The sequence below is a fragment of the Arvicola amphibius genome, chromosome 5 (genome assembly GCF_903992535.2).
Source record: "Arvicola amphibius chromosome 5, mArvAmp1.2, whole genome shotgun sequence".
NCBI classification, from domain to species: domain Eukaryota; kingdom Metazoa; phylum Chordata; class Mammalia; order Rodentia; family Cricetidae; genus Arvicola; species Arvicola amphibius.
In genome coordinates this window covers 123,456,630-123,473,558 of record NC_052051.1, presented here as the reverse complement: position 1 = coordinate 123,473,558, position 16,929 = coordinate 123,456,630, and the positions used below count along the sequence as shown (strand labels likewise).

The following is a 16,929-nucleotide window of genomic DNA, read 5'->3' as shown; positions in this document are numbered from 1 at the left end:
AGTGGTGTTCCACAAAGCGTAAGTTAGCAGTTTGTTTGCCGAATTAATTTTCAAAGACATTTAGGTTACTAGGTTTGACATTTCTAAACGCAAATCTTACATGATTGATGGACTACTGTAGAATAGCTTTGTTCAGAAAAGATAATCTTTGGCAGGCTGCTTCAAAGAATGCCACTCTAAAAAGATGAAACGATACCCCATTTTACGTTAATTTTCCCGACACGTCAGTGCTTATTTGGAATACCCCCGAGAGTGATGTGGTATTTACTGTAGCACGAGGCTGTGTTCGCTGTATCCAACAGCTCCCTGGGACTTTTACTTCTAAGCTGTAGAAGAACCTTTCTACACATAAAATCTGCTCTAGCAGAATACAGCCGAGCAGGACAGTATCACTGCAGAGCAAATGTACAGAGATGTGATTCTCTTTACACGGCAGCAATGCTAGTCCAAGATGCCAGTTCAGATTCTCTACACAGAATTGGAAATGGTGAGCTTCTTCTTAAAAATAGATTTGTGCACCCCTCCCCCGACAAGGAACTACAGGCAGCTAGCAATCGATGAGAGAGAGAGTGAGAATTAGTCTTCACCAGGGATGAGCCCCTAATATGGAGTGGTCAGCCCTAAAGTCATATAGTAATGTGACACCAATCAGATTCAGCAGGTGGTGTTTGTCTGTTTATGCATTTATATAAATATGCATGCTTAGCAAAGAAAAGAAAGAGACTTTGATAGAGAGTAAGGGGGATATGGGAGGGATTGAGGGAGAAAAGGCAAGAAGGAAAATAATATTATATTTTAATTAAAATTAAAAGATTGTGTAATTTTTATTTAGCTCTAAGGTCGCTGTAAATTGCCATAGACAAGAGTTGAAAAATCTCAACTAACTAAGGGGTTCCACAGGCAATAAGAAAATTGGGTCAGTTGTGTGTGGTATATGCATATGTGTGTGGCATGCTAGAGGCAGAGGTATGGTATCATCACACTGTCCTGAGGTCACAGAATGACATATATTCTGACTTTTATAATGGATCTGGAATTCTAGATCTTCGTTGAATATCAGCGTCCTTCACTACCGACAATGAATGCCGTCACATTTCTGAGAGGTTCTTGACTGACTAAAACAACAACAGCAAACAAACAAACCCTGCGTGGAAGATGGCACTTTTTGAACTCTGTAAAGGACAAGGAAAAAAGTTGCTTTCAGTTGTTTCTACTCTTTGGAAGCCATGGTTTCATAATTGTGAGATTATAGTCACAGCGGCCTGTAATGGCCTCGTCAAAGGAAGTGAGGCTTTTCACAAAAGCTTTGCAAAAGTGTGTGGTGCCAGGATGACACTGGGCGCAGTGGGTACTGGGCACTGCCTTTGTGTAAAATACTGTAACCAGTGAATTCACTGTGGACAAGGCAGAACACAGAAGGCTCTTGTCTTGAATTATCTTCAAGACCATTGCATTTCATGGAATTGAATGAAGCTGACTTGCAAAAGAAAAAAGAAAAGAAAAGAAAACAACGAAAACTAAGAAGCATCCTTTTCTCTTTGGCAGGGTGAAGTAGAGAAATAAGTCTCCCCGCTGAACTACTATGAGGCCAGAAGCCTTGCTGCTATGTCTCGCACTGCTACACAGCACTGGGGCTGCTTTCCCAGAAGATTCTGAGCCAATCAGTATTTCGCATGGCAACTGTAAGTATCACGTGCTCACTCGCTTGCTTGCATTGGCTTTTGAGGCTATTTTAGCTTGTGGCAGCCTAACAAACCCATAGTAAAAAAGGAATCTGGGAGGAGGCCCAGAAACTGTAAAGTGTGCTCCTGATAAAGGTAGGTCACGCTTGCAGCAGTGGCGCATGCCTGTAATCCCAGCATTTGGGAGGCAGAGGCAGGAGGATCTCTGAGTTCAAGGCCAGTCTGGTCTACAGAGCTAGTTCCTGGACAGCGAGGGCTGTTACACAGAGAAATCCTGTCTCCAAAAACCAAACCAAACCAAACCAAAACAACAACAACAAAAAAAAAAAACAAAGGTAGGTCATTTCATACCTGGTCAGATGGATGGAGTTAGAGGATGATTCGACTGTTATGAGCGTCATCAAGTCTTTGAATTGTCCCTTGAATCTCCAGATGAAGTCTCTCCCTACACACGGAGCCAAGCTTCTGCCTTCACACCAGCTACAGGGGATAACACTGTTGTCATTTGAGGACCGAGAGTGTCATGTGTTTCCGTCTGTAACCTGTAATATTATAAAGCATGATAGAAAATAACAACGGGTGTTTTGAAATACGTAAGAGAATAAAAACAAAGCTTACAAGCTTGCTAGTCTCAGGGAAGGACTGGCTTGACTTCGTTTGGGTACCTGCTTTGGTCAGCGGACAATGCTGACATAATCAAAACTTCGGTGACTCCCTCCAAGAGGAACGTCTTCACTTACTTGTTTTAGAAAGAACATCCGATTTCCTACTTTATTGTCTGCCCTCCAAATGACCATTGTGGCCCAGTCAAGGTAAAGAGCAGTTTCCCCAAGTATCATTTTTCCGTGTGTTATCCCAAAACAAACACTGAGTGAAACTCACCGAAAGATGTGCAGGCTATTAAGTAGCTACCCCAGTGCTCAGCTTCCAGCTGGAGTTTCTGAGGAAGGAGATAATTCCATGTGCAGAGATGAGGAGCCAAGACCGGAATACGTAACAGTGAAAGGACAAAAGGTCAAAGGTCAATGCTATCCCTCCGAAATAGCCAAGCTCCCCACACTTCGGATTAGGAACCAAATAACCATGTATTTATCTTCATTCGAGATAAGATTTCTATTTTTGATGTCCCTCTACAGTAGGGAATCCCAGTCCTAATATGCTGTTGACAATCATTAATGGTCACACAATACCATGATAACAGATGTAGGAGTTACCATAGCAACCCCCATGATGGCCAGGTACATGAAATTAAAGAACCATGGAAGGAAAAGCTTAAGGTAATTGTACCCCTGACTTGTTTGGGAGGAAAATATATGGATGCTCTCTAGTAACACTTATGTGACAAAGCCCAGATCCCACAAGGTTAAAGTGTAGTCGTCCAGGCACAAATCTGTGAATGGTTTCCCACTCAGAGTTACATCCCCGTAACTCACCAGAAAACATGGCCTTTTGGATGTGACTCATCTTTCTTTCCTCTTCTTGGAGGATTGCCAGTGCTCTGGAGACTCTAGGTTTAGAAACAGAGAGATGTTGAGATCCAGGTATTTCTAAAGGTCAGATATTATAACACATCACAGGCTCAGCCAGAGAGCACAGGAGGAAAGAAATGTGCTCACGAGCCCTGCCAGGTCACCCGACTGGCTACGCTCACTTTGACCCTCTCCTGTCAAAGCCCACTCTTCTGTGAGATTAGCCAATGGCTGAGCTCCAGAGTGCACTTCCCACAGTTCCTAGAATGCCAAGCAACTTAGCAGGGCTGCCCTCAATGGTAGATTATTCCACCCGGGCGCCTGTGGAGACTGTATTTTTCTTCTGGCTCCTGGATGAAGGCTCTCGCCTCCAGACCACATTGCCTTTGCGGTGATTGATGGGGAAGGCAGCTTTGAAATACTTTTGTCCGGAGACAAGATCTTTGGCAGCCTGCCTTCCTCAGGCTTAGCACTCCACAGAAGATGAAAAGGAAGCTGGGGAAGAAAGAGCACCTCCGTGCAAAGGGTTGACCAGCAAGTTTAACCCTCAGAAACGGTGACACTTAGAAATGTTAAAACTGGGTTTATTATCATCTGGAATTGAAGTGTAACCCGATCGTCCGTAAGGAACACTTTCACAGTGTTTCCTGAAATAAGAGCTTTGCTGGAGATGGGAAACCGTGGCATGGCCTGAATTAAACATGGTTTCATTCTGGGGCCCACCCCCTCCTCACACTACCCTGTTGATTCTTGGCTTGATCTGAGTTCCCCTCTCTTACCCCATCTCCCTTTCACAGATACAAAACAGTATCCGGTGTTTGTGGGCCACAAGCCAGGACGGAACACCACACAGAGGCACAGGCTGGACATCCAGATGATCATGGTCATGAACAGAACTCTCTACGTTGCTGCTCGGTAAGAGACAATCCTCACAAGCACCTTTACAGCAACCAAAGGTTCCAGTCCCTACTCACCGGCCATGTGTCTTTCTAAGAACCTAGGTTCCTAACTATGCTGTTTAAACTAAAAGCTGCTTGTGTTTGTCAAGTAATCATTCTTTCAAGTGTTTCTCCTGTCTGTTTAACCTTTCGGAGATTTTTTTTATGTCTGCTTAACCTTCTGTGGGTTTTTGGAGAAATAATTGCATATTTTAGAGCTTACAGCTCAAATAATCCACTGTGTTTCTTGAACATATATGCAAATATTTACCCAAGTACATAGCCGAGAACTCTACCACTTGGTGGTTGTTTGTCAAATCAATTTGGATGTATCAACATGTATTAAACAGTGTACAAAGGTGTGTGTCTATATTACGCCTATTTGTATATTTGCAGTGAATATTTGCCATTATTTTGACAGACTGGTAGTGGTGACCAGAGAAAATACAATACTGTGTATGGTTCATAAGTGGTTTGTATTTAACAGTAAGAATAGAAATAATAAGCATTACTTGTCCTTTGGAAAATAATATCTGGACATGCTGATATCCTAAGGCATAAGAATGCCACTCGGACGAGGGCCACATAGATTTGGGCTTTTGTTTGAATCCTGCCCATAGTTCTGCTGCTCCACAGCTTCTCTGGCTTTATGTGCTCTCTGCCAGATGAAATGTGTCTTTAGGAAGCACACAGTGGTTCCAACAAGGCATGGAACTATGAGGCGAAACAATTCATAGGAGATGCCCAAGGCTACCAATTCTCACCATTCCAACCAGGTTTGGGGTATGGAACTCATTCAAGGAGGACCGTCCCGAATGTTCCTTTAGGCACTTACCTGACTCTAAATAGGTGAATTATTTCACGATGGGAAGAAGACGGACGATGTTTGTATATGGCTGTAAACCCAGGACCAGAGTGGCTAACATAACAACAGTACCAGATTCCTTGGACGTTTAGATATGGGTGGCAATCTCTGTAATGTGAAGTGAAAAGCCTTGTGAGTGATGGGAATGTCCCAAGCCCAGCACACACTTGGCCACAGGAAGCAACACTGAACACTTAAACAGCAACAACAACCATGAGAAGCCTTCACAGATGCTATTCATGGTGGTATGTCTGTATAAGTAAAAGACGTAATCATAACTTCATTAATGTTAATTTGCTGGATCCCAGAAACAGGCTTAAGAGAGAACAACTGCCCTCCCCACTTCCTGTAGAAGGATTCCAAGATGGGGATTAAGTGGCCCCAGTGAAGGCTGCAGTGCTTGAATGGCCACATAGCCACTCTCTCCCTGCCCTGTGCTGCCCACTGGGAAATGAAAGTCTTTGTCGTGAATTAATAACTTATAACTTTTGCCCGAGAGCGGCCTTTGTGGGTATTCATTTCAGAACATTCCAGTGAGGGTTCAGCATCCTCCTCTTTGGAAGCATGGCAGTTCCTTCTTTGGTACCCTTATTAATTTCCTCCACATAGTAAAGCAAAGTTATGTTTATATGACAATGTATAAAATGCTGATCCAAACAAACAAACATCAAACCTGTGAGGACTAGGTCGGCTAGGGTAGCTCTTGTAATGTTTTCTTCACAATGGAGTCACTGGGAACAGAAACCGTTGTAGCAGGCAGCCCTTGTAGCTAGTGATTTAGCAAAGGTGTGGGCTGCGGGCCTGGGGCAGCTGTTGCATTAGAAGCCAGGTGTTGCGTCGGGAAAGAAGCATTCATTATTCCAGCTCATTAAAACCAAGGCAGTTTCATCTGAACCTCAAGGAAAGGGAAAAGAGGAAACAGAAAGGAGAAAGGAGTGTGCCCCTTCCCAAAGTCACGGAACAGACTTGCCATTCTTTGAAGGTCAAGTGTACAGCACCCTTATTTGACGTTCTGCATTACTCCACATCCGGCCACTTCCCTTCGGTACGCGCTCTGAAAAATTCCAAAAGGAGTTTTGTTGTTGCTGTCTTTAGGGCCTCTCCTTTTAATATCACATTCCCCAACACTATCCTGAGACATCCAGGTTCCTGGGTAGCACGTTAGCACGATTTAAAGTTGAGTCCTTCCCTGAAGCTCAAGCCATGGCGATACTACTCAGTGGGGTTTAATGGGCTGGGAAAGAGAAAGTCCTAGGATTAAGTGAGTTTGCGTTCAAATCGCTCCATTTAGGTGCAAGAACGTCGTATGAGTACTGGGATGTGCACAGGCATCTGGAAATGCTCCTTTGCCCTGGATTAGAGTTGACCATAAAGCACCATTTCTATCTATCCCACTGGGGCCATGTGGTCTTTGAGATATTGAAAAAGATTGCCTCTGTCCAGGAGAGTTCACTCATGGAATTGTTTTTAAAAGGCTTCCCAGTTCTCCCAGACAATTGGTGTCAGCGATCGAAAGCCAAGTCCCATCCAGAACCCTGGGGACTGATGGGGTTTGGTGGCAAGAACGCCTTCCAATTCTTTCTTATTATTATCCACTTTGTAAATTCTTCTTTCTTTTTAATCTCTAAACTGCTAATTAACATAAACAGACCATGCCAAAAGGGGGCAATCTGAGAGCTTTCTGAGGAGCTGCCAGTGCATATTAATCAGTGGTTAATTTACAATTCATATATTCAGCTTCTACTTAAGTTTGGAAGGGAAAGGGGGCAAGGAAAGGCTTCTACTCATCTCAGACCCAATGCCAATGTCACAGGCAATTCCAGGCTAATAATGTGCCTGGCCGCAGCGCCATCATAAAGTCAAGCAAGTAATAAACGAATGCAATAAACGGCCTCGAAATTAAAGGGCAGAGTGATGCTGGCACCCTACTGAAGCTGGAGAAGCTGCCCAGTCCAGCTGTTGGTAAAGCGGGCTCCTCACTCCCCCCTTCACTACCCCGACACAAACACACGCCTTTCTCACACACAAGCTTATGCATGGCTCAGAAGCAGGCATGGGAATCTGTAAGCCAACACCCCTGCTTTCTCCATTGATTTCCATGTGATTTTTCTCTGTTGTGTTTTCTCCGAAAGCAAAGTAAATAGACTTGTCAAAAATGGAGTATATATGTATAGGTGCCTATTTGAATGTATACATATGCACTCGTATCATATATGAGTCTTACAAATAATTGCTTTCTTTTCCTCTCCGCCAGCCAGCCCCTGTTTCTTTCTAACTTAATGAGGAGGTTTGAAAGTCTGCACAGGAGCCCTGAGGTCCTGGCTTAAAGCTGTGGATAATTTTCCAGCCCCAGGACTTCCTGCGTTTTAGAAAAAGTCAATGTTATTTCAAGGGAAAATGAGCTGTTTGGATTTACCCCCACCAGCCCCCCACCTCCTCCATTGAGTGTGTTTCTTTTCTTCTCTTTCTTCGGAATTCCAGACAAAAAGACCCTTGTGCTCTGCTCACATAGAGGGAGGTTTAAATATAGCCCCACACCTGAGCTGCCGAGTCTGTGGCTCCCCCTCCAAGGGGAGATTGGCAGCAAAAGACTGTAAAGACAACCAAACCCAGAACAAAACAACTGAGCAGAAGCCCAAAGTGTCAACCTCAATTTGAATACATTTGTACTTTAATTTAATGTGGTCTTGTGAAAGGAAGGACAGTTCTGGAAATAATTTTACCTTCCTTCCATCTTGTCTTTCAAATTATCAAATGTAGCACATTGAATACCAAGCAACTTGTGCATGGGTTTGAAGATACTGAGAGCCAACGTGAACCCAGCTACGCTCCAGCCTCTGGACCAGGTTAATCTCCAGGCCCTCCCGGCAGAGCTCTGTGTATATGACTCTCTAGTTCTGAGATTAGGAGAATAGCTGCCGAAAGCTTTTGTGTATCAACTCGATGCCATGATAAATCATAAGGACCAAATGTGATTCAAGATAATCTCTTACGCTAAATTCTTTCTTTTTTTTCTAGCATGTGAATATCTTGCTTTTGTGACAGGGTTTCTCTGTGTGGCTCTGGCTGTGTTAGAGCTCACTCTGTAGACCAGGCTGTCCCTGAAAGCAGAGATCTGCCTGCTTCTGCCTCCTGAGTGCTGGGATTAAAAGCATGTACCACCACAACTTGGTTGATAGCTTTTTTTGTTGTTGTTTGTTCGGTTTTGTTTTAACTAATACGGTCATGGGCTTATCTGCTCCAAACATAGTAAATTTATTCCGTAGAAAATGTGTTGATTTAACTCTTGTGTTTGACTTTGTATTAATTTTTCTTTTACAGGGACCATATTTATACTGTTGATATAGACACATCCCACACAGAAGAAATTTATTGTAGCAAAGTAAGTTGTTTTTAAACCCATCTTTCTAAAACGGGGGTCCTTAGGGAATATGTACCTTAAATGCAGTGATTGGGTTGGTAGGGCTGATGCCAACACACCTTTCGTAAAGCCTGATTTAGGGTTTATTCCACATTCCAAAACACAAAGTTCATCAGTGTGTGGGTAGACATTTTGGGATTTTGTGTAATTTGTAAAATCCTTTAATAAAATATTGCCACGTCTATCCAAGAAAATATCAATTTTCATAAGTAAAACTCTGTCCCCCCCAAACGTATTAAAAACTGTCCCAGTGTTAGTGCATCTACATCATGCAGCTTGGACGTTACTTGGCTGGTGAGGTTCTGGAATTGAATCATCATCTAGACATACATACAGCCGAACGCAAGCTTTTCTCCACATCGGGGATATTCTAGTTAATAAAACTCTGCAGTACAAGTAGGAGACTCAGCCCATGAATTTATACGAAGGAGCACAACCTGAATTAAATTGCTGTCTGCTCGGAGTGAATGTCCACTTTATGTTTAAGAAAATGATTTCCATATTTTCAGGGAAAGGTCATTTTTGCCAACACTGATTGATGAACTGAACAAAAATGGCAGTGACACATATTTTACCCAAATGAGCACAGCTTGCTAGTTTCCTCTAGATATTTCATATGAAATCCCCACGCTGCTCCTTTCTCCTCATCTCCTAACACAGTCTGTCCCGTTGTTTAATGAGCAGCTAAGAAGTCAAAATTAAGCAAAAAAGAGTTTTCGTCTCTAATATTTGTTGTCTGGCGAATTCATCATGTGTGGAAAGGGTGTCGAAAGCTTTCAATAAATATATGTTCAGTCTCTAGCTGCCCCAAGGGAACTTTTACTTCTAAAATCAAATGCAACAACCTCTGGGCTCTAATTGATTTCTTTCTTGATCCCTGCAGAAACTGACATGGAAATCTAGACAGGCTGATGTAGACACGTGCAGGATGAAGGGGAAACATAAGGTAGGCAATTTTCATTTCTCCTGCGGCTGCCACTTCGGGTTACGTTTTTGACGGTTATCTCCAGCCGTAGACTATGATTCGAATGCATCTTGGTATATTCCCTTTTCCCCGGTAATTGCTTTTTCCATCAACGTATTGAAAGCTTTAATTTGCAAAAAAAAAAAAAAAATAGTTTGCTCTTAATGTGGTGAAATATTATAACAGCTGCCGGGGCTGCTTCGAGGGCTCCTCCATGGGCACAGTAGGGATTACTGACTCAGAGCTGGTCTCTTGAGCCTTCTGAGTGATCTGTCCCAGGATCCCGCCTTGCAGGCCAGGGCACACCTCCGGCCTGTGAAACACAAAACTCCCAGGCTTCTGGGCCTTTGGTCAAAGGACAACATAGAGGTGTCTTTAAGACACCCTAGAACATCTGGCATTAAAATTACTATGATAAGGGGTTGCTGCATTTAATCCCCCTTTCTTCTGTGAAATGAAAGAAGATACGTTACCATTCTCTGCCGCGTTTGTATTTACTGTTGAATCACTCATGGGCGTCCTCTCTTGGTTGACACCAGCAACAACTTGACGGTGTGACTGGTGGGGGTGGGGGGGGCTCTCGCTCTGTAACCTTACACTCGCTCCTCTCTACATGCGATCCTTCTGTTGTCGGATCACGGTCTGCGGGGATGAACGGACTTTTGTGCTGTGTGGATTCTGTTCAGACTGGCTTGAATCTTGTTTCAGGATGAATGTCACAATTTCATTAAAGTTCTCCTCAAGAAGAACGACGATACCCTGTTTGTCTGTGGAACCAATGCCTTCAACCCTTCCTGCAGAAACTACAAGGTAAATATCATCTGTCTGTCTGACGGTAAGCACACTGCACACTGCCAGGAGGTATTTCGTAATGTACTGTCACCGGACCTGCAGCCACCGAAGAGGTAACTTAACACCGTATGGGTTCCCTTCACTTACCCAGCTTGGTGTATTGCTACAAGACGGTGTTTCTGATCAGGCTCCTAAGCTTCCTGTTTGTTCAGCATTGACTGACACGCCTTTAAAGAGCCTCTCAGGTGAAGGTGATTTCTAGAAGTCTCTATTCTTTCTTGTTCGGGAGACTGCATACTTACCACATATAGTGGCATGTGGATTTCCTCTCTTCTGCTCTTTGTCCCTTCCACGCCTGTATGTTTTGGTCCTCTATGAGGACCAAAGCTCACTTAATTGGTAAGGAATTCCTATTATAAAAGATATTGCCAAAGCATGCTGCTTGAAACCATAGACTCTTGCATTGTAAGATTTTTTTCAAGAGAGGAATTTAATTCCATTTTGTACCAGCTCACTTGGCCATGGCCTTACTTGCTTTGGCCTGGATACAAGAAGAGAAAAAGGAAAGAAAAAAAAGAAAGAAAGGATTGACCTCAAAGACTCAGGAAATCTAGTTGGGGAGTAGTTTACAGTTGAGGAACCTGGGAGCCCCTGAGTTGCTGGAGCAGAAGGGCCAGAGCTCTCGCATCTTGGCTCTGCCTCTGTTAGCTTTTTTTTTTTTTTTTTTTTTTTTTTTTTGGTTTTTCGAGACAGGGTTTCTCTGTGGCTTTGGAGCCTGTCCTGGAACTAGCACTTGTAGACCAGGCTGGTCTCGAACTCACAGAGATCCGCCTGCCTCTGCCTCCCGAGTGCTGGGATTAAAGGCGTGCGCCACCACCGCCCGGCTGTTAGCTTTTTTTTGTGCCACAGTTTTTCCTCAGGAAACATATGTTGATGTTTTCTATAGTGGCCAAGCACTGAGACTGTAAAGGCAGAGAAGTGTTGGCTGCTAGGAAGGCCAAGCCCCAGGAAAAATGCTATGTGTTTATGGAGTTGGCGCTTCGGTCAAATGGCCTGATTAGTTGAGGAAGCACAGCACAAACGTCTTTACTGTCACCTGAGATAAAGGGGGTGGAAGTGTAAGAAGCAGGCAGGTGAGACTCTTCTAAAAAGTCCCCACCTTCTGGTCTCCTAGCTAGAGCGTTAACACCACACAGAGACTCTGCCAAGGGCATGAAACACATTTATGATGGCTCAGAATCTGAATAGTGCCTCCCAAGCCCGCACCTGGTGGGCTAAATCACGAATGACGTAGTGTCTACCCTTTGTCTTAAGGGTGGTAGGAAGTCAGCCAATTGAATGCTGAGGGCATTCTGGGTAGTGAGAGCAGTACAAGCATAGACTCGGCATAAGAAACAGCCTACTGAGCCTGGGCAACTTCATCTAACTCCGAAATGTTGGACCCTGAAGTGACAAGGGACAATGACAAGATACTGAAAAAGTTAGGTTGTCCCAGGAAAGAAGGAAAGAGAATAGATTTAAGAAAAACAAAAACCAAGAAACAAACCAAGAAACCCAGGAGGCTTAGTAATTGATGAGACGCACAATGAAGAGGGAAAGAGAGGCAGGTGTCAATAAGGCCTCCTAGACTGCCTCTTGAAGAGCAGGTGATGGGGCTGCCTCCTATCTGGATGGAATAGAGGATTCACAGGGCACTGGGAGATGGGAGTTCTACAATATGGTTTCTGGGTGGTACCATGCAGGTATTTTAGTGCTTCTATTACAAGATAGAACACCATGACCAAAAGCAACTTGGGGAGGAAAGGTTTGATTTAGGCTTACAACTCCATCAATGAGGGAAGGTAAACCAGGAACTTAAGGCAGGAACCTTAAGGTGGTACCTGAAGCAGAGGCCATGAAGGAAAGCTGCTTATTGACTTGCTCCCCTTGGCTTGCTCAGCCTGATTTCATTTTCAATGCAGGACCACCTGCTCAGGGGTGGCACCACCCACAATGAGCTCCCTCCTGTCCCATATTAATTATTAATCAAGAAAATGCCTCCATAGTCTCTCCTACAGGTTAATCTTACAGAGGCATTTTCTCAGTTGAGGTTCCCTCTTCTCAGATGGCTCTAGTTTCTGCCAAGTTGACAAAAAACCCAACCAGGACAGCAGGAAACACCCATATATCATGAGTAGACACATCCAACAAGACAAGAAATCTGGATGGAAGATTTCTTTCAGGAGCTGTGTGGGGAGAAATAGATTGGGTTTTGTCATTACAAAGCGATACCTCAATGGCATGGAGGATGTGAGAAGCAATGGTGGGCTGGTGTCAATCCTCAGGCTCACCCGGAAAAGACCTCCCAACTCAGGCCACTTCTTGACAAGAAAGGTTGAAAAGAAGGTCCTTGTTTCATCTTCCACCTTGTGCTTGGAAACTAGTTTCAGCAGGATGAACAAGATTAGGATGAAACAAGAAGAGGTACTGCCCAAAATACAACCACTAAGATAAAAGGAAAAATCGTACAGGAAAGTCTATTTTGAAAGGAAAGAGCCGGGATTAAAGTAGATATGACCTATCTGTTTTTAATGACTATAGCCCATCTAGCCCGTATTTTCTCTAGTAAGAGCTTTTAGTTGCTCTTTCAGCTTTAACTCTACCACTTGGTATTCCATCCCCATTTGTCATTGTTTAGAACTCATTAAGACTAAGAGTTCTAACACATTCAAAGGAATTGAAAGCTGTCTTTGGTGAGAACTTATGGGTTTTCCTGGCACTGTGACACACAGGCTAAGAGTGTTCTAACTCATTCCACCTGTGGATGTTCCTTTTCCCACAGTCCCTCACCTGTAGCAATGCTGTCCGCCTCTCACTTGCAGCCACACCCGTGGTGACATGTCCAGCAGTCTGGTGCTCTCTGAAGCTACACACAAGGACGGTGTTCTCTCTCTTCCTGCCTCAGTGCCCAGCACTGCGAATGTTCTGTTAGACTTGGGGCACAATGTGACGTGTTGTGCTACAGCAGTGGTTCTCAATCTGTGGGCTGCAACCCTTCTGGGGTCAAATAACCCTTTCACAGGGGTGACCTGAGACCCCCAGAAAATACAGACATTTATATTGCAGTTCATAACAGTAGTAAAATTAGTTATGAGGTAGCAATGAAAATAATTTCATAGTTGAGGGGGAGTCACCACAACATGAGAAACTGTATTCAAGACTCACAGCATTGGGAAAGTTGAGAACCCCTGTGTTAGAGGGGGGCAACAGCTGCTCTCTTCTATGCTTTTTATGAACAGATCAGGACCAAAGACTCAAAGCAAACCAATGACTGACTGCCTTTCCACCATGAGGCTCCGGTTTCTTGCTAGCAGAGAAGCCAGTGGCGGTGTTATTAGAGTAACTCGCCAGCCACTCGGTCTTTACCTCCTCACCACATCCTAAGTTATACATTTTTTTGTTGTTGTTTTAAAATAAAATTAAATGTGTTAGAAAGATTTTAGACCCCAACAAAATTAGGTGGGGAAGAACTCGAGGGCTTTGCGCTTTTCTCAAAGCTCTACTCCTTTCTCCTTTGGGGCTGTAGACCACCTGAACTTTCCATAAAAGTTAGGTGAGGTCTTTATATTACTGCTTGTCTTCTATGGGGATTTGATTTCCCAGGAGCTGTGGTTTCATTCGGAGATTTCTGTGACTGCAAGGATTTGTTCTTCCTTCATGGAAAGAGGTATTTCTCCAGGGTATTTCTTTCTTTAGCCTCTAGGCCTTCCCAAAGACACAAATTGGCACAGTACTCGTTAAGCTTCCCGCTTTGACTCCGCTGTAGCTACAACCACTCATTTAGGAGATGGTCCGGCATCCCTCTTGATGTTAGAGTTAGAGTGGGCCCTGCTTGGAATAAGTCATTTCTGTTGTGTGATGTGTTCATTGCTGAGTACCTGCCAGACCCACAGACCACACAGTCTGTGCAGTTCAACGGAAAGCTCTTGTTGGGGTAAAGTATCTGAAAAAGAGCCTTGTGAGGAATGTTCTGGCAAGGGAGAACACATTGCTTTAAAGGATGCCTCTGACTTGACTTTCTTACTCCCAAAATGGTTACATTTTAAACACTGCTGTTTTGTGGGATTTGCAAATGCAGTGTACAAACACAGGATAACTTAATACAGGGGCCACCTCAAAGAAGAAAGTTCTGTCATGTCTAATGTCAGTGGAGACATTAGAGCAGAAGGTACAAATGACAGGATAGCACAATGCCTGTCACATCCTCAGCTTCTACTCTTGAACAGTGACTTCAGGTGCCTTGGTTTGGGCAACTTGGCGCACTGCAGGTGACCTTTTCTGTTTTAGGTCTATCTTCTCTTCGTCCTCAGATCGGCGGTCAAACTATGTTTAAGCTAAGAGGAGGCTAGAAATGGCTGTGACAAGAGCAATGTTGCTGAGATCAATTTTTGAACTTGGTGTTGAGGCTTTTACCTACTAAGAAATTGAGGGAGCAGACAGCAGGCGCCAGATTAACATCAGTGAAGACGCGCAAACCTCTGAGTCATGTGACAGGTGTACTCCGTGCCTTCTTCACAGCCAAGGGTGGTCAGGGAGATGTCTATTCTACGGAGGGGTTGAGAAGATCTGAGTCTTTCCTGAGGCTACCTTTGCCCTCTCTGAGGGTCCTGCCATCCTCTGTAATATGCCAAGGGGAAGCCGAAGGGACCAAGGTGGCTGATCCTCACATGTCCTTGGCCAGAACACGGTCACACAGCTGCATCAGAGTGCCGAGAGGAGGGGCAATGTGCTGTAGTGTGCTCTGGAGGAAAGAGCAATGGCATTTGGCAGACAACTGGGGAGCCTTTGCCAATCCACAAATGCCTGTGGGCCTGGTGTGTGTGTGTGTTACCTGTAACAGTTGAGTAATAGCCACATGATAAGAAAGACATGCATTGACTTCTGTTCAAAAGAAAGAAGAAATCCAGGGTTTTGAATAAGAACTGAAAATCGGTGTTCAGTTTCTTCTCTTTCTCCTCATTTTCCCTTTGCCTCTGTCTCTGCCTTTATCTCTCCATACTAATAGAGCCAAATATAACTCACAAGCACCTCGGCTCTAACCTCCTATTCTTTAGTGTAAAGGAGCCAGAGCCAGGCTGGGCTCTGGCATCAGCAGGTGGCAGCCCCTCCTCTCACTGCCTTTGACCTACATATGCCCCTCACCTTTGGGGCCTCTGCTTCTCTGCAGCTCATTCTGAAGCTGGACTGACGTAGGTGCTGAGGCCATCTGAGTTTTGCTAGCTAGCATGTTTTTCATCTTGGCTGATGCCACACTGTTCCGCCAACCAACTGGAGAAAAAATTCCAATGTCTCCTACTGGGATTTAATCCACAAAGGAAGGACTCATAAGGCAAAACAAATCCAGAAATGCAGCTCATTCTCTCTAGAGTTCACGACTCATGAGATAATTGGGGCAGGTAGACTTTCCCAGTAATTACCTTAGAAATGCCTTAGTCTAAAATGCTTATTTATTGACCATTCCACTAGGGTATGGAAATCTGCCCATTGTAATGGGTTAAGAGCCAATCAGACATAGTCAAATTTTACACTACCTTAATTACAGTCTTAATCAAGTAAATCGTTTCTCAAAGCCTCCTTTTCCTTATCTGAAACTAATAGATTTACTTCAGTGAGCATTTACAAGGATGCATTTGCAAGGTGCCTATGAATTACTTTTAAATATCGGTTTCTGTTACTGTTGTCAGTAACTGGTGGTAATTCAGCCCCGTTATTTTATTTAGATCGATACTTTGGAAACTTTTGGGGATGAATTTAGTGGAATGGCCAGATGCCCTTATGATGCCAAACATGCCAACATCGCCCTGTTCGCAGGTAGGTGACCTGATTTCTCCTCATTCAATTTGGTTTTGCATCTTTCAGCCTGTGGCAGAGAATCTGTTGGGAAGGATCTGTAGAGTCACAGTTGTACGGATTCTCTGGTGAATACTGTAATTAAGAATGCCTCTTCCATTTGAAATTAGGATGGGAACTGGAGTTTTGGTTCTCAAAAGAGATCTCTGCCCCACTCCCACAGGCTTTTGTGCCTTCCGGAAAGGAGGATGGCACAATACCGCATGGGTGAATGAAAGCTTGGGCTTAGATACTAGAAAACCTTATGTGGAACCATCATCGTGGATCTAATGCTGGAGGTCAGGTTGACAGTATTTATGGCATGTCTCTCATGGCCATTTTCCTGCTCTTCATTTCCTTCTTCGTGGGATGGCTGTTCTCCCAGTCTCAAAGGCTGCAGGCTTCTTGTCTACATATAGAACAAAAAGGGAGAAGTAAAAGGAAGTTTCTGGAAGCTTCTTCACATTGCTAGAGCAGCAGCCTTCTCAAATGCCATTGACCTGATTCGACTATGTGCATACCTCTGACCAAACGGTCATAGTGCTGAGTTACTGATTGCCTATAGGGGCCCCTGTTCCTGCTGAACAAGCTGTAGAGAAGTAGCTAGTCAGCCATCGTTTTCCAGTTTCGTGGGATTTTTGTATATGAGCATGTTTTCATTGGGAAGTTTGTTTAGGAATTCATTGTTAGCTGTATATGTGGAAAAGGGTGCAGAGAGACGTGTTGGGTGTAAAAGGGATTCGTTGTTCTAGGGTGTAGTCCCACCATCAGCTGTCCTTGCCATCGTGACAGCAAAAGCCTGGCAGAGCCTAACTGGCGTGGGAACTCTTGGGCTTTGGTTATGAAGCAGTTAATTCCCAGCTCCTTCTCAGTGTCTCCCATTTGGGGTTGGCCCACGGGGTCAGAGTGCAGAAACAGGAAGATTCCAGC

The 16,929-nt window shown here is 44.1% G+C and overlaps 1 protein-coding gene across 3 annotated transcripts in view; it reads left to right on the top strand.

Moving 5' to 3' along the window:
• The window catches only part of Sema6a (semaphorin 6A), a 124,966-nt gene that overhangs the window by 61,510 nt on the left and 46,527 nt on the right, over positions 1-16,929 (top strand). For all 3 annotated transcript variants that reach the window (XM_038331514.2, XM_038331513.2, XM_038331515.2), the window contains exons 2-7: positions 1,546-1,682; positions 3,949-4,066; positions 8,276-8,336; positions 9,259-9,321; positions 10,048-10,149; positions 15,891-15,981. In XM_038331514.2, coding sequence (XP_038187442.1) covers positions 1,583-1,682; positions 3,949-4,066; positions 8,276-8,336; positions 9,259-9,321; positions 10,048-10,149; positions 15,891-15,981 — 535 coding nt within the window. In that variant the 5' untranslated portion in view covers positions 1,546-1,582. The remainder of the gene's footprint in view (positions 1-1,545; positions 1,683-3,948; positions 4,067-8,275; positions 8,337-9,258; positions 9,322-10,047; positions 10,150-15,890; positions 15,982-16,929) is intronic.